We start from the raw sequence: 25,549 nt of genomic DNA, 5'->3' as shown, positions 1-25,549 counted from the left end.
AAAATTCACTTATTTTTCCAAGCTCTCCCCACGACCCTTTAATCTCCCCCTCATAACTGCCACCGTTACTCTTCCCTCTTCACATTCTCATATGGCTTTCACTCATTCCACCTTCATTCAATCATTTACTGTCAACAATGACAGATGTGCCCTCCATTGCTTCCTCTCATCTATTTCATTCACTTCATCTCCACCATTAAATCCATAAGTACTCCTGTTAATTCTGTGTAAAGCACCTTTTACAAGGTGCTGCATAAATTATGTTAAATAAATATGAGAACTAACTATTCCAATACAGTGCCTTAGTTTTAAACCAAAAACAATCTTGAGAATGAGTGAGGCTTTCCCAGGCAAGTAAATGACAAAATGGTGAAATCCATATGAGAATTGTGGCCATGGTTATTTAAAGGATGCTATGAGAATATCACTATATGCAGATAATCTCCTTCTACACACTGCATAAACAAGCCTGACTCTGCTGATGAGATGATGAATGTCAAAACCGGTCCATAGAGTTATTGTAATTAACCAATGCTGTTGATGAGATGCACTCTCTGGAGACATTTTGGCTGATGGGATGTAGTAAAAAAATACGGGAAGCAGGCATTATGTCTGCCCCTTTATTTCGTTTCTTATATATATATCTTTTAGCGAATATATGACAGACATTTGTAGTTTTGTTGGATCCAGATTCTTGGCAGATCCACCAATTTTTTTTAAAATCCTCATCACAATATTGTGTACCTGTACAAATTGTTCCATTCCTTATGTAACCTGGTAAGCACTCGCATTTGTAGCTTCCAAAACCATTCATACATTCTTCTGTGTCCTGGCACAAGTATGGATTGGCCGTGCATTCATTTATATCTGTACACAAAAGAACAGCCATATTAGTTAGAAAGTAATACATTAAACAATGTTCTGCAGTTTTCTACTCTGCCTCTAGTGTTTAATTAATGCTCCCACCAATCACAGGTATTTCAATTCACCTAGGGATTCTTTTATATAGGAACAAAAATAATACGTCCATCAGTTCTTCAGTAACAACACTTACTTGAACAGTTGTCATAATATGATTTCGAGTGAGGGCTCATTCTGTCTGTGAGGAACCGGGATGGCAAGTCATATATAACGTATGCCCTTGATTTAGGTTCAAACCATTGGGAGCGACAATAGATGATGCTGTCAGGAGTGCAGCATTAGTGGTGGAGATTGAGGCAATATGGGAAAAAATGTTTCTCAAACTCCAGTGCGAGGTAGATCAAATAAGCATTGTTGTGGTAGGTCAACAGGAGTTCTACGGGGTGGTCGTTCCTCACCATGGCAATGTGAATTCCCACTACCAGCGCAGGGTGTCTCATGGAGAGGTGTGCCACTCCTGTGTCCATTTGACCTTAGAGCCACTCTGCCCTTTGACAGTCTCCTTTACAAATATATACGAGTAATTTTCTTTTATTTGTGCAGTGTCCATTAAAAACAGCTGTTTACTCAATATAGTTTACACTTCCAATAGCTAAACTAAATTATAATAAGTTCAACCTAAGTAAAAAGCGAGGTGGCCGGTTAGCGAGGGGGGGGGGGTCAGAGCACTTAACCTGCACTGCTGACATCCTCGGTGTGACTGTTGGTTCAGCCACCCATGATTGCACTGAATTATCAAGTGCAGTGAATTGATCGTCTCAAAGCCAGCAAATTCCAATTCTGAGAATGTGAAAATATTTGGCTGGCCATTTTTCTGTAGCAGGGCATGTGAGATAGTATGTGTGTGGATAAAGAAAGGCTTTTGATGGGATCTCCATATTTAGTGATGTGACGTTCCCCTTGGCAGGCCACTCGCTAACAAGGAGGGGGGGGGTCACTGCTGTGTGAGATTTATGATCTCTTATGAATGTCTTCTTTAGCTTACGACATAATGCCAATAGGACAATCATTGTAATATATATAAGCACTGAAAATACTTAAATAAGTTTAATTAAATCGCCCGTCACATTATCTACGTAAGCTGCCTATTTTTTCCCCGTTAAAATTTGAGCATGTATCCTCTTACCTGCGCAGTAGGTTCCATTCCCAGTGAATCCAAGAGCACAGGTGCAGTAATATGACCCATCAGTGTTCATACATTCTGATCCATTACTATTACAATGGTTTCCCGTCATACATTCGTCGATATCCTTACAGTTCCAGCCATTTCCCTCATAGCCCAGTTTGCATACACACGTATAGGAGCCGATCGTATTGGTGCAATTGGCGTTGACGGGACAATTGTTCTGCCCGCTTATGCATTCATTTATATCTGTAACAAAAAATAAACTGTGTAAGTTTTCAGGCATTCATTCACTTTTTCCAAACAATAAATATAAAAACCTGTAATATCATTTATAATTGTGCTTTTTACTCTTAATTTTATATTCCAGGCATGATACATTACACACTTGCTGGTTTATTCATATTACATGGGACCTTTTTTGTCAATATCAAAATATGATTCCTTGGAAAAGGATTCTATTTGGTGTTTGAACATCTTAACACCTGTTGTATTGCCAGAAAGGGTAAAACCTATTCTTAGTTTGTTTCATACTTGTATTCAGTAACGTACATTGTCCATAATGTCCGTTATTCAATAATTATAATTTGATATATCTTTTGAGCTAGGTCAGAAAAAGCATATGTCCACACACTTGGTAACTTGACGATTATATTGCACGAGTTTCATCCCTATAAACTTTCACATGTCCCCAGATGCTCAACATCTCCACTGTAAATCTTTGAAACATTCGCGAATACAAATTCTGTATATATTTTGCCAATATTTCAACCATACGGTTAAAGCTGATCATTATAATCAAATAATAATACAGTACATGATATCTCTATAAACATCCTGCACATATTAAACAAGTATACAGACATCTTTGGGTCAGGCATCATTAATTGAAATATACACACCAGCTTGGAAGATAAATATGGGAAGATAAACAGTGAGATTGCATTTATACATCATTTGATCGATCAGTACTACCCTGAAAGAGACCACATTTTAAAACGACTAAATACTTGTAACACTTTTTGTAACTTTAGCATCCATAATCCTAATCACCCTAACCCTCGGAGGCAAGAGAACTTTTTTTTATGGAATGTGGTATCGGTAAAATGTATGTGGTAGGGAGTACGCGTATCGAGAGAGGAAGTGTAATAATTTCGGGGATGTATATAGTGTAGCATGTTGCGTGTCAGCACGGACATTATTTACACTTAAAAATGTCCTGTTTGTTTGCTGGGTGAGATGTGTTGTATATGAATAATACACTGGTATGCAATGATGCATCGATTAAACTGTCAAAACTCATGAATATGTTCACCGTGCAATAATGCATGTGAAACATCTAATATTTAAAATTGAGTACGATGTTATAGGTAGTTTGGTTCACATTAACCCTGCAACCAATGGAGATATGTACACCGAAGTAGAATGTAACACACCAATAATTGAATGGAATAGCGACCTCGAAACCGTGACAATTCATTAAACTCATTATTAGTGAGGGGGTGATTCGTTACACTCTAGGTGTACAGTAGCACAATATATAATAATACAATTCCTACGAAACAAAACAAATAACCTAAAATATTGTGTTTTATAATTTATTACCTTCACAAGTTGTGCCATTATAGCCGGAAGTGCAGATGCAGGAATAGGACCCGATGCTATTGTTGCAAAATGAATTGTTTACGGATAAGCAGGGATTATTTTTGACTGAACATTCGTCTTCATCTGCAGGAGAAAAGCAAAACCGTCATTGAGTTTAAAATCGACACTTGAATACCAAGTACAGATTAAAAAATGTAATACTATTTAAGGCAACCATGGCGAAACAATGATCTTACTCTAGGCACTCACTCACTTGCAGTCAGAGTCACCACCTGATCACTCTTTTATCACCTATGACTATGGTTACTATTCCCATGAACTTCACTCATTCTTCCACCCATTGAGGACTCAGTATACCAGATTGACCATTTCATCTGACTCGTGTGTTCAATCACCATGCTGCAGGTCAACAACTTTCTCCTCCTGCTTCTTTCCTCGCACTGCTCAACTTTGAAAGTCACTCCCTCCATCGCTTTCCCAAGTTCTTAGAACCTTGCTTGTTTATTTATGGCTTGGGCCTATTTAGGATTTGTGCTCAAGAACCGTGATAATATAATAATTAAATTCGCCCACATAGTTCCTGCTTTTGTGAAATCTCGGACGTTAAACAGGACAAGGCCTGGATAGTGTTTGATTGGGTCCCCACAATGTATACCAAAAGTTATAAGCTGTGGTCTTACATTGCAGGTATCAGACATCAGTGAAGCAAATTAATTACTGTAGTGTACTATGCTGCCAGGTATATACTTCTGGACTTAACTAACCTGCACTGGCCAGTATGGTGATGCGTGGTCATATAAGGCAGGAAAGTAGACTTAGGGGCCGTCCATAAATGACGTCACGCAATTTTGGACGATTTTTGACCCCCCCCCCCCCTTCGTCACATGGCGTCACAAAAAGTCAGACCCCCCCTCAAATATGACGTCATATTTAACATGCTTAAAATCTCTTTAAACTATTGTCATTGTAGTGCGTGTTGAATGTGCCGCTGCATTCTGATGTAGGAGAAAACATTTATTAAAAAGTCAATTTAATTCAGTAGAACGTGTTGTCTATATTTATTAAAAGTTGCACATTTTGATGTGACGTCACATTTCTCAACCCCACTCTCATCACACATCGTCACAAATGTCTGAGCCTCCCCCTAGGTGAGTGACGTCATTTATGGACGGCCCTTTAAGAAAAAAACTAAATCCGTGGAAGGTAGTTACAAGCGAGTGTGAGAATCACCTCTATTACAGGTGAGTAATGTCTGTGAAACTTAAGGTACGCTTCCCTTTCAAATGCTATAGATGTCTGTCATGACAGCAAATACTTATCCATAAACTCCGCATCAATAGTTTCAAGAGCCATGGGGGGGTAACTAAAATGTGTAAAGCCCTGTCCATCCAGTGCTGTGGGGGGTTTTGACTACGCAGTACTACACCATGCTGGTGAGAGTGGGTTATTAAAGGGGTACCTAGAACTGGTTCAAACATCGCACGTCACTATAGTTTCCACTTTAGAGCTTGAACGTGACTGACAAAAAAAAAACAAGGAATGTTAATAATCCAGGAACACTTCAACATTTCCCATGGCAGCTACCTCAAATAATTTGCGTGCTCATAATGCGTCACTCATGCAAACTGCATTTCCCAACCCGCAACACACACGGATGCGCGTTTATGAAGATGCTTGCAGCCAGTATGCGTGGGAGGAAACCGGAGCACCCAGAGAAAACCCAGGTGTGCGAGGCGGCAACGCTCTATCCCGGGGGGTGGGCAACCTTTAAAAGAAGAAGGGCCATTTTTGGTTTAGTTTTCGTTTTTGACCGAAATACTTCGAGAGCCGCATCACACGCGGAGCTACTTTTGTACACGCACACATATAGCAGGTATACAGTAGCCAAAGATCAGTCAAAGAGCCGCACGTTGCCTGATACCTTGGTCTATCCCATACACATGGACCCAATGACAATAGTTGGGACATTGCTGTACAGCCATCTAGTGGTGATCCAGGGTTATTGCACCCCCGGGAAGGCCTCGCCTCCACAAAGATGGATTACAGGGCCACGTGCATAGTCAACCACCGGCCCCGAGGGACATTCCCGGTAAATCCGGGCCAGGTGGCAACCCAACTCGCATTGACATTAGCCATGGACGGCAATAAACCTCGGGTCGCTGGGTTCATCGCCACTGCGCTCACCGCTGCGCCACCGCTCTGCCATGGCCGATGACATGGGTCTAAAACACGAATGTACCTTCTCCAGAAATAAAGAATACGAACAACTTCATTGGCCGGAACAAATAGCCAACCCTTAGTCTGGTAATCGGGGGCCCGCAAGAGACTGCATTCAAAAATAGCGCCCTCTGCTGGAAACATTGTAATATTTTTTCCATACATTAACGATCACCACCGATCTAAACTTTTCCCCACATTTGCTTTCCATTTAACAGATGGGCAAATACTAAAGTCTGAAAAAGTTACTACATTTGCTCAAAACAAACATCCAAGACAGTATGCGTATACTTCTCAAGGGGTGTATTTGAGAAAATAAACATTTACCTTTTAACTATTACCCATCACCAAAACACAGTTAATGTGAACAAGCATATACAATATGAAACGTTTTTATTTTACAGCAGTTGCAGCTGATATTCAGACTGCTAACTGCCTTCACTCTGATATAATTAATTTCAAACTAATACATATTACCAATTCAGGAGATGATATTTGCACACACGGTTAAAACATGGATTTTTCGGTGAAAAGTTTGTGACATTGAATGTTTAAACAAGAAAACTGCAGTACTTTAATGCAAAAAAGTGTATCAGGCAGTGTTAATGTACTTTGCTTCCAAGTCCCATGTTGTTGAATTCTACGTTTCAAAGATTTTTGTAAAAAAAAACTTTCAGCATTGCCAAGAGTGCAGCCAATCACAAATATGTCTCGGCTTTTTTTTCTGAGAAGTGAATCTGGCCCACGAATTTCAAATAACATACTTTCAACAGCTTCTATTCAGTGACTAGCAGGAGACAAAACTTTCGAGACTTTCAAGAAAGCACCGTTTGGTAGATAAATAAACCTCATTCAAATTATGAGAGAAGCCCCCACTAAAAGTATTGGGTTAAGTTAATGGTATCACAGAGACAATCAGACCTAAACATGCACGGATGCAGCGATTGTTTTACCTTGACAATCTATAAATCCATTTCCTCTGAAGCCAGCATTGCAACTGCAGTCATAGTGGCCAGGTGTGTTTACACAATGGGCATTTTTGACACAAAGAGATGAATTCAGGGCACACTCATCAATGTCTGTTTAAAACAAAACAAAAACATGTAAGGAATGGCTCACAGTTGAATGGGGTTCACATTTCTGGTTCCAGGTCAGATCTCGGATACAAACATTTGAAAACAATGTGCTGCATTAACATGTCAACATACATTCAAATGTAAGTAAAATGCATGTTTCAATATGAAAAAAACGAGCAGGGGAATGCTGTTTGACCACATTTTATTATTTTAACAAACCATGAGTAGCTTCACTGCTTCTATGCTTTGCTTCATGCAAAACTTGTAGACTATGGGAAGTATATTTAGATTTTAAAAATAACAAAAGTGCAAAACATACAAGGAAGTCATGGTTAAGAGGGTTTTATTTCCGACGAGGATACTTTTTTACTTTACTTGTGCTACATAATTGACATATATACCAAAGCCTCAAAATACCTTCACATCTGTGGCTGTCCATGGTGACATTACGATAGCCATCTTTGCAGCTGCACGTGTAGCCATTAATTATATTCGTGCACGTTTGATTACAATCAGACAGCTGTAACATGCACTCGTCCACATCTACAAAAGGCAGAGATCAAGCAAAGAAAATACAATGTAGTTGAATCGTTTCCAAAAATATATATAGTTTACCTTTCTGCGTCCTCTCTTAATAACACCAAAACCCTGTTGCATTCTCAGTTTGCAAGCAAGAGCGTCAAGAGCAACAAGGGTTATCACCACCATCATGAACATCACCACACCATCACCACCAAGTAACAATCATAACTTATAAGCCATACAGAGTATAGACAGCGTTAATACTAACCTACAAAGCATACTCATGCAATATATATATATTTCATGATATTACACTTTACACGTGAGAACATGAAATGAGAAAAGCAAATTAAGCAAACTGTACGCACCGAAACACTTGCTCCCGTTGCCTGTGAGCCCAGCGGGACAGGGCCCACACAAAAAGCCTAGGGAGGGTGCAGGTTCATCTGTGCAGTTCACTTGGGGATGGCAAGGGCTGTCTACACAGGCATTGTAGTCGTCCGTGCAGTACACTCCCGCGTAGCCAGGATCACACAGACAGCTGGAAACCTTCAGGCGATGGTAGACATTTAACAAAAAGGGAATGATAAAAATGAAAACGTAAATAAATTATACAACTTTTGGCGGACGTTTCCCTAAACTCAATTAAATGCTTAATGTTGCTACAATATACAAGTCACGGCTTGTGTTTTCCTTCTGACAAAAATAACACCATTAAAATATCAATTGTTAGAGAATTACAGATATATTTATAACATTTTAAAAACTTGTACTTGTTATTAATATATTTTTTAAAGCAATGAAGTAATATCAGTGACCATTGTATAACATTCGGTTTCATATGCAATTATACATTTTCTGGTACTTATTAACGTTGACTCATCGTGACCACAGTGAAATACAGCAACCGGCACGTCATAAATAACAGCAGCACAACATGTGACCCTAAAACATACGACGCGTCCGATACAAAAAGCCGCACACTTCATTGTCATAGGAACCCCAGAATGTTTACATTCCCTGAAATATTAAGATTCACTTGTCAGCAACTCCACACTGATGACATGTACCTTTAAAAAAACGTATGCCAAATATGTATGTTTTGGTCATTGTTTTATTAAAACAAGAAAAGGAAATAAAGTCTTTTGTCACAAAAAAGTGCTGATGCTTTGTCGCAGATTGTTTCCTCGTCGTCCGGACGTAACTTCACGATGCACGTTAACTTTAAACGCAGAACAAAGGATATTGTTTTGTTTAGGAGTGAATATGCATTGGTTATTTTTCTTAATATATAAAAGAAAAGGCACTATTACAATAACCCTTAATACTAGGGCATTTAACTCTTCGCCTCCTCACAATTTGTTTAACAAAAACATTGTTATAGTTAATATTGTAATGTAAGTATAATCTGCAGTGGCTGGTGGATTAACTTAAACCTAATCACAGAAATTATATGTAAGTATATATGTTGAACTTCTTTCGCACCATACGTAGGCAACCGTGCTAATTGGAGGTGCGGAGAAATGACAACAAACTAAACACAAAAAGCACATGGACCTAAATCAATGCTTACATCTTGAGTGAAACAGTAAAATATGATTCCATTAATGTATGGATTGTAACAAGCATCCTGGCTGCTTTGTAATACTGAAAACCTGCTAACCATAACACATTTATTTGTGCTATTGTCATTCTGTGGTACATGAGCACAGCTTAGTTTCTATGGAGGATTTCACATTCAAAAATTATAATTCTAAATGCATGAAATATGTGAGTCATTATCAAAATGTGTGGTCTACTGAAATACGTACATTAAAGGACACGTAATATAATATACAAGAGCAGGCCTTGGGTGCCATTTCCAAAAGTTACAATTGGTAAGACATGAAGTTTTCCTGCTGTGTTTGTTTCACCTGATGACGGTTGCTTGTGTTGCGATCGAAACGTCGTGATCAATTCATTTTCTACCTACGTGACTTTACTGAAAGAACAAAAGAGTATGGATTCCTGCAGTCACGAAAACTTCAAATCAAGAAGAAATAATGTCGGTCATACTCCCTGCAGCAGCATGCACGAAGACTGCCATGGCGAAACTGCTACAATACAGCAACGATAAATCAGATCCATAAATACGCTTTCTTATAAGAAGGGAACAAGCGGGCAGATTGTTTGGCAGACCTGAAAATTGGAGCCGTCGCTGCCATTGATGCTCAGGGTGGTCTGGTTGGAGAGGCACATGGAGTTCGCGCTGCAGTTGCAGAGAGTGAGGTTGAGCAGCAGCGCAGAGGAGGCCTTGCCGTCGCTGGCGCTCACCACGCCAAACGCTGGCTCCGAGCTTCTGGGACTCCATGTCAAATTCCCATCGCCTGCAACAGCCAGCACCCAAAAATAAACTTTTCAGATTGCAGATTCTGTGTCCTTATCTTAGTCTCCGTGCCAATTAACCCCCTTTTTCCATTGGACAAACAGGCCGCGCTGGGGCCATGCCGTGCAAGGCTGGCACAGCTCAGGAGGCACCACGTAAAATTTTCAATACAGAAGCTGAGTCGTGCTGCTGACGTCGCACACATTGAGAAAGTCGAGGCGTGTGTAGGTGATGCAGTGACGCTGTTGTCACAGTTTATTTATTGACATCACATGCAATGAACGTGTAATTACCCCCCCCCCCCCGCCGTATTTGGCCATTCATTCATCGGACATAGCGATTGCGCCAAACGTGTGACCTCTTGCGACAGCATTAGCATAAACTGCTCTTGCTGCCTATACCAGTGTCTCGAGTGATTTGTTTGTGTTTTATCACGGGGGGTGGGGGGGGGTACAACAGCCGTGGTGGGCATTCCTTTGAGGGTCGCAGTCCACTTGGAACGTCAGCCGCCAACTGAAGTGCACCGTTTTCTGGAGTTTGTGCATCAAGACAGGGAAATGTGTCCAAAAAGCGACAGCCATATCCCTCGAACTACGCTCTCACTTGCTAGGAGACCGGTCGAGGATGCAATGGTGACATTTCTGATTAAGTCAAACCCGCCATATTCAGATGGCTTGTGAAGCAAGCGTATCACAGTTCGGCTCTGGCTCGGCACGGCAATTAGCCAGTGGAAAACCACCCATATCGTGAGGGCCATGCACTGATTAGCTTGGCTTGGATATGCCAGTGGAAAAAAAGTATTATATAAATTCTCCCTTTATAATATATACTTTATAATATGGGTATTGTGTTCAATCATTTTAAAATGTAAGAGTGGCCATCATATGGAAAGAATGATCCCGTGTCATGTCAAAATGTGGAATTTTCACAACTGGCTTTGGGCAACTAACAGAGAGAGTCATATGAGCATGGCGAGCCCTTGGTCTGGAGTCTCATCTTGGCGAATGCTTATTTTACTACAGCGTGGATATACGCGGTTGTGTTTTGTACAGATCTCTGATGTCATTTCGGGTTCTGCCACGTATTACTCGCCATGATGTCCAACGTTTCACTCCACATCCTAGGAGCTCCAGAAAAGGAACTGAATTTCCCAGCACGTAGAAAGAAACATCAGACATCACGCCAAACAACGGGCGCTCCACTCTGAATGTATATCGGATAGCGATGTTCATTTTCAAGTAATAGAAATTTCTAATAAGGTCATCTTATAGATATTAAAAACCCACTTGTAATTGTGAGGCCTGATGAGTTTGTCGTAAGGGTGAAGACAATGGTGTCGTTATTGGGGTCCTCTGCAATTACTTTGGCCCACACCGTGGAATTCACTTTGGTCGAGAGCTGTCCACTGCTTGTAATGTTGGGAGGGAAGTTTTCTGCAACGAAAAAATATTCAAAGCTTTTTAGTAGTTTTCACCTTTTTTTACTCATCATTCAATAACATAAACACTTGTTCGTAGAAAAAATACGAATAAAACCCACGCAGTGTTTGGGCCTGCGATCCAAATTCTCCAGCGCTGTTCTTCGTGGCCTGCCCAAAATTGGGGTCGTCAGTGCTGAGCACATCAAAAATGCAGTCCTTTTGCCCTCCACAGGAAGCGCTGACGTTGGCCAGTTTTTTGGGCGATGTCCGATTAAGGAGTTCTTCATAAAACATCGGCACAAAGCTGTTGTTGTTGTAGGTGTGCCAGCTCTCCCCAGCACTGGTGTTGTAAGAAAACAAGCTCGTGTTTGCAGCGATTTGCCCTATAAATATAACATTTTTAAAACGGTGAATATAACAAGAATGTATGCACCTGCAACGTCGTACTAGGCATTTCAATCGTAGGTCATTATGTTGCAAAAGCCACAGTTACATGTATAATGCATTCCTTTTTAAATCGTTTTAATCTTAATACTCGCTAATATTTGCTCATCATATTTAACGATAATCAATTAGATGTTAACAATCACTAAATGATGGTTAATTACCAAATCAGTTTATTTCAATAAAACACGTAAAAAATTTGCATTTCTAGATACCTGGTATGGAAATAAATTGACTGAAATATAGTATCTAAGCAAAAATTAACCCATAACGGTCCACTCAAAAAGCAGTGAACCTTAAACGAGGACGTACGCCGGCAATGCGTGATTCCTCAGAAAGTAATTCACAAACTGAATATTTATTTTTAGACCGATGACAACAAGAACAAACGTTGTTGTGACATGAAATGTATTTTTTTTAAATGCTCACGTGCAGTTCTATACGAGTCGTCTGAAATACCTTCCTTGTTTAATTGTATTCTTCCACTCTTTCAGGTGTTTTTTGCCACGCGACAACAAATGTAAATGGTGCTGATTGCATGAGCATAGCAAGACTCAAAACACTAAAATTGCAATGGCGTTTACAGTAGAACTCTTAACGGCCACCCCTGTTAATGACTAATCGCTTAACGACGCGACCTTCATAGAGCCCAATGTGTAGTGTATGGTGTAGTTATAGTAGTGTAGTGTATAGTTTAGTGTATAGTAGTGTAGTGTATAGTAGTGTGGTGTATAGTGTAGTGTATAGTGTAGTGTATAATAATGTAGTTATAGTAGCGTAGTGTATAGTAGTATAGTGTATAGTGTAGTGTATAATAGTGTAGTATATAGTGTAGTGTATAGTAGTGTAGTGTATAGTGGTGCAGTGTATAGTAGTGTATAGTAGTGTAGTGTATAGTAGTGTAGTGTATAATAGTGTAGTTATAGTAGTGTAGTGTATGTTTAGTGTATTGTAGTGTAGTGTATGGTAGCGGAGTGTATAGTAGTGTAGTGTATAGTGTAGTGTATAGTGGTGTAGTTATAGTAGCGTAGTGTATAGTAGTGTATAGTGTAGTGTATAGTGTAGTGTGTAGTGTATAATAGTATAGTATATAGTGTAGTGTAGTGCCTCCAAAGAGCCCAATGTGTTCGCTTACCGACCGTTCTCCGGTTAACGACGGGCTGTTGTAGGTACAGTGAATATGAATTGAATGCATTGATTAACCATGTTTCTTTTAATATTGTGTTTACAATGTTGTTAGTATCTTTATGCATTAATATCCAATGTTTAAATATTATAAAGTACGTGTTTTGTGGGTGAAAAAGCGTAACTTTCGATGCTATCGGAACGAATTTAGCTTTTAACATGTATTTCCTATACTCGCTTAATGACTAAATCACTTAACGACCTGTTCAATGGAACTAATTGCTATCATTAAGAGGAGTTCTACTGTATTAAGAATTGTTCAGCTGTAGCAATATAAATACTCATATATAAACGCATATTGCCATGAAAATTCACGTGTTTCTCCGCTAGCTTCTCTTACTACACATATGAAGGGAAATTGGAGAAAATTGGTTCAATAACCAAAGTTAGTCAGGAGGATGCACGTCAAATTGTTGCCGAATGCTCCCCCCTTGTCACACACTTTTATTAATCTGCACTGATAAGCATGGTTAAGTATGGCCAAACAACCCCCACAGCCGACACAATTTGAGAAAATGTATAAACTACTCACATGTGACTCCAAAATCATAGTATAACTGGTTCTCTGGAGGGACATTTGTTCCATCAAAGGGCAGTACAGTGCCATTCTTAGATTTAAAATCATCATTAGGATCACCGTTGAAAACACCTGCAAGTAAAATATGGAATACACTTAATTTTACTTTAAAAAACACTCAGACAAATTACATGCATCACAAAATATATTTAAATACTGCGTTTGTATTTGTGAGATGATTTAAATGTTTCAGCTGTTGTTTATTGGAGACACAAGTAAAAACATTCCGTAAGGAGACAACCCACAGACCGACAGAGGTAGATGAGTATTTGGTGTGGTGGTGGCGGTGAGTGGGATGGATGGACATCTCACCCAGCAAGCCTTGCGTTTGGTTGACGAATTTTTGGGGTAGCAGGGTGATGAAGTTGAGCGCCCCGTAAGAAGCCGTCACATTCACGGAGATACCCGATGGGAACGACGCGACGACTGACCCATACGACAGCTCGATTGACGTCTGGTTGTGAAACGTTTTGTTTTCTAACAAAGCACGTTGAAATGAAAAAAGGACAAATGTTTAATATATATAAGCTACAGCGAAGATCACACATGCAATACTAATGTGTACGTTTTCGCCGTCACGCTGTATTATGTCTCTCCGATGTGTTTTCTGGTTGCACCAGGTATTGTTCAGCATGATGTCCAACGTTTTGTTCCACGTACAAGAACCTTCTTCAGGAGCCTCTCAGGAACTGTCCGAACAAGCTTCGAGCATGTGGAGGCAAACGTGGGACATCGTGCCGAGCAAAACGTTTACAGCCACAAACCACATTTGAGAACATTACAACAAAATTATTATTTCTTATCCAGGAATGCATTAACTCGGTTATCAAGGATGGATTTACGAAGGTCTAATTTACAAAATATCCTTACTGGGGTTTGTTTTTCTGTGGGCAATAAGGAACATTCAATGTATGTACTGACTGCGACTGAACTTTTTGGTATATTAAGATGAAACATCAAATCATACGTAAAAAAACGTGATGCATTGCATATGTCACAAAAAATAATCACACACACACAACATCTTTCAATGACTATATATCAAGTGTATGTGCACCTCAATGCAAAAGGGGTACCTGAGACTTGAGTAACTTGACTATCTAATAGCACGACAGTGATGTTGTCTTTGAGAATCCATTCAACCTGTGAACGCAAAAGCTCGTTACAGGTGCACTTCGTCGTCACAACAACAACCGCCATTTGCCACAAAGTGGCGGTGATGTCACCGCGGCACTTGTGCCAGGCCATGTGCACGTTAAGGCCACGTGAAGTGTCAAACGCCCACTGGCAGCAGGTCATGGGACAGACCCAGGTGCCATGGGTTGACTCACTCAAATGACTGGCCGATGCACCACCTGTGCCCCTCTAATGTGCCAACTTTGTCATAAGAGCACCTGTCCACAGACGTTAACAAAACGGCGAAGGGTTAGGGGGCAAGCTGAGCGCTCGAGCCACTTCCCTACCCACCTTGCTGCTGCCATTTTCTTGGGCCACGATGGCCACAAACGACGTGGCTTTTGAGGTCCCATTGGACCCTGCGATCGCCGTCCGGGCCTGCATGGTGAAATGGTTCTGATCGCCAGACACCTCCAAGACCGTGTACTCTCCCAGACCGTTAAAGGTATACGAGACGTTGTCCAGCGTCGTGATGTGAGGGTCGCCAAGGAGAAACGCTGGCAATGCAAGAAAAATATGACAGCAGGTTGTGCACGTTCAAGAGTTTACACAGTAAAACATATCTGCATGCATAAATGTGCATGCAAGTATTTGTAGAACTGTGTTGGCAGGTAAGCAATTACATATTCTCTAATTGCAGTCGCATTTTTCGGAAAGATATTTTACTCAATTTTAAATGTTTTGTGTGGATAGGATGTAATTTATATGTTGGCTCTGTCTTAATAATGCAATTGCCCCTCCATCAATTCGCAAGTGATCACGTGACAATGCTTCACCACTATGCTAGTCTGTACAGGTTGGTGAATTTTCCAAGCATACACAAAAGGGGTGGGGGGGGGCAGCATAGCAGTGCAGTAAAATTATCCATTTTGCTGTACTGCCAACCACAAAATCCTTGCAGAATGTTCATCGAAGCACTATGCAAGCACCATCCTGACGGGATCACGCATGTTGCGTTTCTGAACTTACATGTAATATAAATATGCCATATAGCGAAGAGACCATGAGACTCACCGAAGAAGGGAGGCCTGTAGAATGAACATTGGTTGCGAGGGCGTTTCTCTTGGTACAGGCCACACAGCCGACTGTCTCCAGACTGACAGCAGTATTGGTAGGGATCCGCTTCCTTTTCTAAATTAAGCAAAACAATGAAGACATAATAAAATGTTAGTCAATCACTCATTGTAAAGTATTGTTTTGAGACTTAATTAAGCAACTGAAACATGCATTCGACTAACGAAGATAAAACTATGGGTAGGGTTCTGCGATTTTGCGATACTACACTATATCATACAAATACAATACAAAGACAAAAATGTAATTGGATAATGATTTTCGCTGTCCATGTAATTATTGAATAATTTTCTTGAGTAACTGAACACTTGTGCATTATAAGCATGACAGGTTGTAGAGTCACAATGCTTACAAGATTTTGGGCGGGCTTATGATTGAGTGTACTGCAGATGAATACCCGTTAAACAATCTACATTTGTACGTAAAGGACATCAGAGGACAACAACGAGATGATACGGGTGTGAAATACAATTGCATCTGCCAACATCGTTATCGTCAAATTGCTGAATTGTAAGTATCGTATCGTGTAAAACGATTACAAAGTCTGAAACATTTAGTTCGATATCTTTCAAATATGCCCATGACATCACGTGACTTCTGCAATAGCACCACTTTATTTTTTTGTGAAATAGCGTACCGTTAAAGTAACTTACGTTGATATTCTTGTCTTTGTAGTTGCAAATAATACGCTCCCCCCCACCACCACCAGTAGTTCCAAGGAGTGGGCAGATACCTCTCGTACCCACCCGACAGCAGAGAGCCCGACCAGCTATAGTGGCATCTCACCCCTCCACCATTGTAGTCTGGCCAAATGTTCTGTAGACTCCGAGATGCTCCTAAATTGCACATGTTGCCAGTCCAGTATTTGTTTTTTCAGAGGATGCAGGTGTGAGAATGTGTTTGGACAGAGTGAAAGGCAGCATGGCAGTGGGTGCTTCCAATGGCTTAACAAATGCGAATGAAATTGTTTTCGCAAGATACTTACAAACGTTCTCAATTGCGAACATTACAGAAATCAATTACATGCAGAATATAAGTACGTGAGGAGAAATAAATTGCATATTGAATGGCTTCAGAACAGCTCCAGTAATACAATTCAAGGTACAGATTGATTAATGCAATAAATATCGGCACTCGAGGCTTGTTTCCAACAAGAAAATGTAAACAAAAAAATCACATCACCACCATGAGCACCGTTATCGCGAACCAAATCAGACATAAAACAGCAAATATTACAAACGTACCTGAGACGTAAGGAGGATTGTAGCCATACATTTGTATGATGTTCCCGTCAACGTAGGACATGTCAAAATACCCTTGCCAATAGAAACAAGGGCAGGTAGTGAAGGGACTGAGGTAGGGGGTGTTTCCCTCACTTTGATACCATTTTAGACATTCGCGTTTTGGATTTTTGGTATAATATGAGTTCGTATCCAACCTGAGTGTTGATCTCCCCTTCAAGCCTGCAATGGAGCCACATAATTTAATCATATAAAACATGTATTTAAGAGCACTGCTATATATGTCTATGTATTTTTTATTGTTTTGTTTAAGCATGTACCTTAGTGAGAAGGTGAAATATACACCAAGATAGAGCATCCTCTTTTTATGACTCGCTAATAATATGGGGCAGAAAGTTGAACACCACAAAAGGTGTTTAACTAGCGAAAGAAGCATCTGAAATGGGGAGGCCTTCAACCAGCAGTGGAAAGACCAAGGCAGATGATGATGAGAGCATTCGGAATGTATGCACACTGGTGCTGTATTACACTCAGTTCTCTACGTGAATACGACTGTTTTACCCTACGGGAATTACTTTTATGTTTGCTTTCCATGCTGATCATGAAACAATTAATCCCCTGGACTCTCCGAAGCATTCAGAAAACACATTTTAAGTGCATTGCCTTTATTGCTGTTTTTGCTAAAATATGGGAAACCAAGTGTCTTCTTTAATGTGGCCATATATGACACACTTTGACATGTATGCAACACATTACAAGAATTACATGCTTTGGGCAGTTGCAACCAGCTATATCATGGCCCTGACAACTGGAAAACAACTCTTTGGAATTAATTGTCAAGGCAGCGTTGTATAATTTCACATACTTGTCTAAAAGCAGGTAATATTTTGCAATGAGTTACATGAAAATAGACAATATTTTCAAGGGTAAGTATTTGACCTTGTATTGAATGATGCAGCATTTTCCTCAGACATGTTGCATTGTAATGTTACCACAAAAAACAGTGAGCATGAACAAAGTGCGATGGAAGCGGTTCATATCTGCAAGTACGAGTCTCAGTGCTCATGACGAATGTGTCAGGAATGTTTCGTGATTGCTGTCAAGATTTTTCGTTGAACACACAATGCCTTATCTTTTTAACATACCAACATTGCCCTTTACCAATCCAGTGCTGGATGAAGCCCTTTAGATCAAAAAGGTTGTTTGGTCGCACCTCACTACACTGGTCAGTATGGATTGGTTAAAATGCAGTGCTTAGGGTGCCTATGGCCGATTCAGAACACTGATGTTCGCCGTGGCTAGGAATCAAACCCAGGTGGCCAGCAATGGTTAGCACCTGAGTTTGATTCCTGATCATGGATAACATCAGTTGTAAGTGACACCTAATCAGTCCTGGGCACCCAACCTTCACCAACCCACATTGACCAGCAGAGACAAAGATATCCCATATAGCCTTTAATAGACTGTGAGGGCAAGTGCTGTAAGTGAGCACCTATGAAGGCCAGTATGGCACATGAGGGGGTGGGTGACCTTTGTCTCCCCAGTGGTGATGCTTACACTACTCACCATTTGAGGCTGAGTCGACCTAGGGGAGGCCCAGAACTAGTTCAGATAATCGTCACTGGTGTTATGAGCTAGAATCAAACTCGGGTCGCCAGGTTCGTAGCGCAGTGCGCTAATCGTTGCACACTATGGTCAGCATATTGAAGTATTGGTCAAACAATCCCCATGACCGAAAGTCATGAAGAGAGCCTTTTATCCAGAAGTGAATTAATCTTCTGTACTATAAGAGTTTAGATTGCATTTTATTTATCTCTGTATTGAATAATTTGAATTGATTACGTTGATGCATAATTTATTATTGTTTTTTATTGTTTATTACCATGTATCTGTATTTGTCAAGCATCTTGCGACAAATTATTGTGAATGGCACCAAACCAATTAAAAATGTATTCATTGAATATACATAGCAACAAAAAATTTGTATTAATTTTAAACACAGTCAATATATTAAAGAATTTACAAACATTACACAAACTGTCTAATGAACTTGCAAAAGTTGCAAAACTGTATGAAATATGGTGAATACATTCTATATATTCTAAGAATAGGGACAACATAACTGCAGACTAGTATCCTAATAAATCTGGGTCAGATAATGTGGTCCCAAAAAGAACCGAGTGATAATTAATTAGGGTTTTTTCTCAATATATGGTGTGACTTGTGCGTTTTCCATTATGTGGCATCGTCACTAAAATATTTCAGCAGCATGCCACACAATGAGAATCACAAAAAATAAACGTAATATTCTAACAGACAGACATCCATATGTTCTACTTTTCAAGTTTATTCACCACCGCATGGAAGGGTTGTACATTTTTTGCGAGTGGTTAATTGAAAACCAATTGCCTGAGAAATGCCAAACTTCAAAAGACGGTCAATTTTATACAAAGGCAATGGTAATAATACTCCCTACTTAGACACTGTGTGGAAAAATAATTTATGTAAAAAAAGCCTTTCTAAGACAATCTCAATTGAATTGCAAAGTGTGCTGGCTTCTGACAAATCATGCCAACATCCCAATGTCAAGATCCATTTTGACACCAAGATAGGATCTACTATAGTAGCGTGCAAGGTGTTTTCATTCACGTGCAAAGGACAGGGTATTTCAACAGAGCCGTATCATTTTTTTGTTTGAACAGAAACCGGAAAAATACCGGTTTGCAATATACCATACACTGTGCTGCTACGTGTTGCGTAACAACATTGACGCACAGCATGTCTGAAGATTATCAGCCTTGCTGTCATGCTAGTATCTTCATCTTAAATGTTTAAACGGTTTAATTGATTCATCACAGGGCAGAATGCAGCTCTTAAGTTCGTGGATGCGGAAAATGTGCACGAATGAATAAAGGAATGCAATTGTAAAGTGCGCAGTGTGCGTACATTCACAATTCCATGTTGTGCATTGCACTTATGCAATTGCGTTTCTCTATTTTTGCTTATTCATTTTTCTCAACTGTATAACTAATTTGTTATTTGATTATTTACCTTTTCTTCGTATAGAGTTAATGGGAATGTAAATTCACACGAACAAGAACACAAACCTACAATATCCACTCTTGCAAACATTTCAATAACATGTATACAGTCACATTTGATCACTACAAATGCATATGAATACCTGTATTTGTTCCAACAGCCTGGTCTGGACGATATCGTACGGTGGCATTTGGCGACAGTGAAATTGGTTCAATGTAAGGGATATTTTCTAGTCCACTAATAAGGGATGGAATGATGGGAAGAAAAAAAACATTATCCAAACACTCATGTAAGAGATTAGAGAAATTAACACACAACTCATCCATGCATAAATGTTGAACGACTCAAACATCCTAAGAGGATTTTAAAGAATGACGATTCAACATTCTAATTCAAATAAAATAATGATCCGTTATTATTTAGACTTTCAATTGCAATTTTAACGTATCCAATTGTCATCAACAAAATCAAACATAAAAAAATCAAGATATATTGTCTTCTTTATTACTACTTTCGTTTGCCTAAAGAGTAAATTTTCTAGTTTTCAATGTAATGTGTACAATACAATTATTACTTTGAAATTTAATAAAAACACGCAAATATAATCAACAAAAACACATTTATAGTCAAATTCTGATTCCATATGTTTTCAAATCGGTTGATCATTCAAGGTGGATTTTTAAACAAATATCCAACAAAGTAACAACATACTTTGCAGAAATAATACACTGTTACCATAGGTATTCTAACATCTAAAACAAAATGTGTTAAAGTAACACGAGGTTAATATTATGAAAATACTGATGTATTCGATACAACGAATGTAGTAGCATCAAATTATGTAAATACAGGGTGATCCATTTTTAGACACCCCCATTACAATGATATGGAGAAATCAATAGAGAAAGAAACAATTGTATTTCAAAGCATCTACAAATCTCTCACCAAACTCAATACTACATATTAGATTGTTTAATGCTCTCCTCGATAAGATATAGTGCCATCGTTTATACAATATTCAATCACCTGTTCTGCAGAACACCAAAAGGTCGTTAGAAATCAATAAACTATTTACACGATTAACTATTTTTTTATTTGACCAAGCAAGGCCTACTGAGCTATATAGCTCTTTTTCAGAAGCGACCTGGCTTCAAATGATAGCTCAAAGAAGTGGCTTATCACGTGGAAATTTTTAGCAGCCAAATACTCTAAACGCATGTATATTCTAAATGTGGAGGGAAAACCCAGCGGACATGGAGAAAAATCCATGCTACCACTGGGAGAACATGCAAAATCTAAATATACAGACGTCGGGATCGGGATCGAACCCACAACCTCCTGTACACCAGGCGAGGTTGTTAACATCTCACCACCATGGCGCAATGTTATAAATGGATCATCCGGTATATAACTCATAAAATGTTATTTTTCAATGAATTATTAAATTTTCAAACTCACCAAAAACAGTTACCATCTATATCGGTGATGTTTGACCTACCTCATGAAGCCCATGACAGCATTGTTGAAATCCCTAACTTCAGTTCTCCATCGCATGCCTCCATCTTTGAATATTTGTAGGCAGAATGAAAATATGCCATCTGTGCTCAGGATGGCTTGGAAGGTGTTTGTCTGGAAAGTAAACAAATATAAATTCATGCGGAATGGATATCAAATGGATATGATTCCAAACAACATGCAGTACGACTGAGAGATGTAAATTGGCATTCAATTCTCTTAGAGTACACATGTGATTGTGGTTGGCTACAATTCTACAAAAAAAGTATTGAAGATAAACATGTAAATGCTCATACTATTTAGGACTTCGTGAGAGAAGAAATACAAACTCACTTTAGTTTCAAAGTTTTTTGGAAGGTACTGATTGAAGAATGTAGTGAAGTACACTCAAAAAATGTCCATGGCACAGTCAGATAAAATGCGTCAATCCTGCAGGTGTATGCCAAGTTGCACCCCATATGAGGCATGGACAGGAAGGTCTACGAGTTATAAAGTCAAGTTAAAAGAATTTGACTCTTGTATGGGCCTCAGCGGGGACAGATAATTTTCTGGAATGCAGCAGTGTTGCATTGTAATCCGAGTCCAAACAAAAATTTGCTTAACACCATTGCAGTGCCATGCAACCCTATTCAGAAAAAATAACTCAACGGGATCTGAAATATGAGCTGACCGTAAACATCTCGTGACATCTATTTATAACCTATGCATACGTGGCACTTTTCCGAATATTCTTTTTCAATTCCCATTTACAGAAATACAATTTTCTTTTAAAATACATTTTGTTTCAAATAACTATGCAATGCTTCACGGCGGTAAGGGGAGAGGCGTTGGTGAGTGTGCTTCACTCAAGACCTGGAAAAGTGCATTCAATCTCCACCCATGGCTAACAACAGTTACGAGAGATATCTGAACCAGTCTTGTACCCCCCTCCACCACCAACCTCACCAACTCAAACCGACCAGCATGGTGAAGTATGGTCTTAACAACTCCCATGACTGACGAGGTGTGGGGAGGCCTTGCGTGGCATGCATGGCTCAGGATGGTTTGACGGCATGTGCATGAGTAAGTGATGGATCATGCCTCACACCCGATAGACCCGGAACCCACTCTGGTCCAGGTCACTTGGACATTTCAAGTTTACCTTATGTCTGCTGCAGTAACATATTGCCAGGACAAGATAATGTGCCAAACCAAAACAAATAAAATAAAGGAAAGAAATTACGTAACTGTGATTTTTTTGTGATTATGAAATTGAATTGAAATTCAATAAATACAGTTATGATTGACTAACATATTTCAAATATCGATTTAAAGCTTTCGTGACTGCAAGGATTCATCTTCTTCGCTTCTTTCGGTAAAGTCACGTAGAATGAGAATAAAATAAGAAAATAAAACAATAAAATTCTCACGACGTTTCGGCCACAACACAAGTGTCCTTCTTCAGGTTAAAAGAACAAACCTGTCGGGACGACGGAGCTACAATGAACGCTGCTAAGATTCGCAGCGTCTTATAAGCTGGTTGAGAGAAGTGAGGCACCTTGACAAAGGGTTTTACATATCAAACAGGAGAATTTAGCATTGAAACAGTTGAGGGATTAGCTTGTGACTGGTCACAGAAATAGCTATGTTAAAGTCAAAGCCTACACATCCACAGAGGCACTTCGTACATGGGGCTGCAACAACTCAACTATCATACAGTAAACCGATGTGAAAAAACCTAAGTCTAAATTACATCAATATAATAAATGTACTCAATATATTCTTCAATAAGCAGAGCTTTTAACAGCAACTGGGTATACACTACACTATATAATGAATACCATATAGTAAACAGATTAAAAAAAAACCTAAAATATAAACTACCTCAATGTCATATTCTTAGTTCTTTCGGTAAAGTCACGTTGAAGGGAAACAACAAAATAATAAAATATATATAAAACAATAAAAATTCTCACGACGTTTCGACCATAACACAAACGGTCGTAAAATTTCGATTTAAAGCTTTCGTGACTGCAATGATTCATCTTCTTTGGTTCTTTCGGTAAAGTCACGTAGAATGAGAATAAAATAATAAATTGATAAAATAAAATAGCACAATAATATTCTCACGACGTTTCGGCCACTGTCTGGTAGGACAGCGCTGTCCTACCAGACAGTCTCGCCCCCTTCACCTGATGAAGGCCGCTTGTGTTGTGGCCGAAACGTCGTGAGAATATTATTGTGCTATTTTATTTTATCAATTTATTATTTTATTCTCATTCTGCGTGACTTTACCGAAAGAACCAAAGAAGACAAACGGTCGTCTTCAGGTGTGACGACCGTTTGTGTTATGGTCGAAAGGTCGTGAGAATGTTTTATTGTTTTATATATATTTTATTATTTTGTTGTTTCCCTTCAACGTGACTTTACCGAAAGAACTAAGAATATGAATTACTGCAGTCACGAAAGCTTTAAATCAAAATTTACCTCAATGTCATCAATAAACTCTATATATTCTTCAATCAGTTGAGCTACCAACAATAAGTCGTTATATATCACGATGCTATATGGCGAAAAAATGGGTGGATTCTTACCCTCCACATCAGCACCATGGACCGCTACGAGTCCCGTTCAGACGGACGAGTCTATCATGGTCGGAACAGAGGAGAGAAACAGCTGCAAGGCGCTGTTATAATCATGTTATAAACCATACCATTAACCGTGGTGTGAGAAATATTAAGAGTCAAGGCCAGCGAAAGTGCTGCGGTCTGAAGGTCACCATAAAATAATTAAATTTTGTTTTAAAGCTTTCGTGACTGCAGTAATTCATATTCTTAGCTCTTTCGGTAAAGTCACATTGAAGGGAAACAATAAAATAATAAAATATATAAAACAACAAAAATTATCACGACGTTTCGACCATAACACAAACGGTCGACCGTTTTATTGTTTATATATTTTATTATTTTATTGTTTCCCTTCAGCGTGACTTTACCGAAAGAGCTAAGATTATATAATAATTAATTAAGAACCGAAATGGTTTAAAACATCTTTCCAATGGTTACTAAGCCAGAATCCATCTTCTCCATTGAAATTGTCTCTGTGCTTGTATATGTGGATAGCCTCATGAACGAATCTCTCATGGTAGCCGGTTGGCTTTCAAAGAACCTCCGTCTTGGAGAAGTCAAAGTCATGTGAGTCCACTGAATTAAAACAGTGATCTGCCACGGCGGAGGAGTTCGTTCTACCATGTTTCAAGTCTGCTTTATGTTCGCGGATGCGGTCCGAGATATGTCGTTTGGTTTCTCCAATGTAGCTACTACCACAGAGGCACTTTAATTTGTAAACGCCCGGGTACTGTATGTCTGGAACAGCATCTTTTACAGATGGAACCAGATCACAGATTTTATGTACTGTGTTGAATCGGACCTGGATCTTGTGTTTATTCAGGATTTTGGAGATCTTTTTAGTGACCCCTGCAATGTAGGTGATGGTTTTGAGTGGCTACACAAGAGCATCCTTCTTCATGAAGGATGCTCTTGTGTAGTCGGAGTAACCATTAGCCCTGAGAGCCTGGTGTACGTGTTTGAGTTCACTGGTAATGTGTTCCTGGTCGGAAATGCATTGGGCTCTATAGTATAGAGTTTTGATGAGGGAGTTCTTCTAGGATGGATGGTGGTGGGAATCCAGTTTCAAGTAAGCATCCGTATGGGTAGCTTTCCTGTAGACAGAGAGCTCATTGAGCCATCAGGTCTCCTTTTAATTAAGACATCCAAAAAGGGTAGCTTGCTATCTTTTTCTACCTCCGTGGTAAATATGATGGCTGGGTGTATGGAATTGATGTGGTCCCGGAATTGGTCTAGAGCAGGCTGGCCATGTGGCCAAATGACTAAAGTGTCATCCACGTACCTCTTCCATAAGGTCGGGCGTAAAGTGGCAGTCTGGATGGCGTCAGTTTCAAATTTTTCCATGAATACGTTAGCTACAACCGGAGACAGGGGGGAGCCCATATGGGTGCCCTCAGTCTGTTTGTAGAAAGTTCACCTGGAATGGAACTTTCTACAAAC

The 25,549-nt window shown here is 39.5% G+C and overlaps 1 protein-coding gene across 4 annotated transcripts in view; it reads right to left on the bottom strand.

The window, feature by feature from the left end:
- Positions 1-25,549, bottom strand: part of LOC116947001 (uncharacterized) — a 47,022-nt gene that overhangs the window by 13,087 nt on the left and 8,386 nt on the right. For 3 of the 4 annotated variants that reach the window (XM_076070192.1, XM_076070191.1, XM_076070193.1), the window contains 17 exons: positions 21,487-21,617; positions 20,131-20,225; positions 16,359-17,168; positions 15,646-15,762; positions 14,923-15,128; positions 14,532-14,598; positions 13,768-13,932; positions 13,411-13,527; positions 11,369-11,632; positions 11,116-11,262; positions 9,643-9,830; positions 7,833-8,013; positions 7,360-7,485; positions 6,820-6,945; positions 3,650-3,772; positions 2,048-2,293; positions 745-867 (listed from right to left, as the gene is read on the bottom strand). In XM_076070192.1, coding sequence (XP_075926307.1) covers positions 745-867; positions 2,048-2,293; positions 3,650-3,772; positions 6,820-6,945; positions 7,360-7,485; positions 7,833-8,013; positions 9,643-9,830; positions 11,116-11,262; positions 11,369-11,632; positions 13,411-13,527; positions 13,768-13,932; positions 14,532-14,598; positions 14,923-15,128; positions 15,646-15,762; positions 16,359-16,554 — 2,392 coding nt within the window. In that variant the 5' untranslated portion in view covers positions 16,555-17,168; positions 20,131-20,225; positions 21,487-21,617. Of the gene's footprint in view, positions 1-744; positions 868-2,047; positions 2,294-3,649; positions 3,773-6,819; positions 6,946-7,359; positions 7,486-7,832; positions 8,014-9,642; positions 9,831-11,115; positions 11,263-11,368; positions 11,633-13,410; positions 13,528-13,767; positions 13,933-14,531; positions 14,599-14,922; positions 15,129-15,645; positions 15,763-16,358; positions 17,169-20,130; positions 20,226-21,486; positions 21,618-21,836; positions 23,790-25,549 lie in introns of those variants that run through there. The other variant, XM_076070194.1, reaches the window with a different exon arrangement.

This window comes from Petromyzon marinus, chromosome 28 (genome assembly GCF_048934315.1).
Source record: "Petromyzon marinus isolate PM22_M1 ecotype Great Lakes invasive population chromosome 28, UKy_Petmar_22M1.pri1.0, whole genome shotgun sequence".
NCBI classification, from domain to species: domain Eukaryota; kingdom Metazoa; phylum Chordata; class Hyperoartia; order Petromyzontiformes; family Petromyzontidae; genus Petromyzon; species Petromyzon marinus.
Note: the sequence above shows the minus strand (reverse complement) of the source record. Positions and strands in the feature narration are given on the sequence as shown.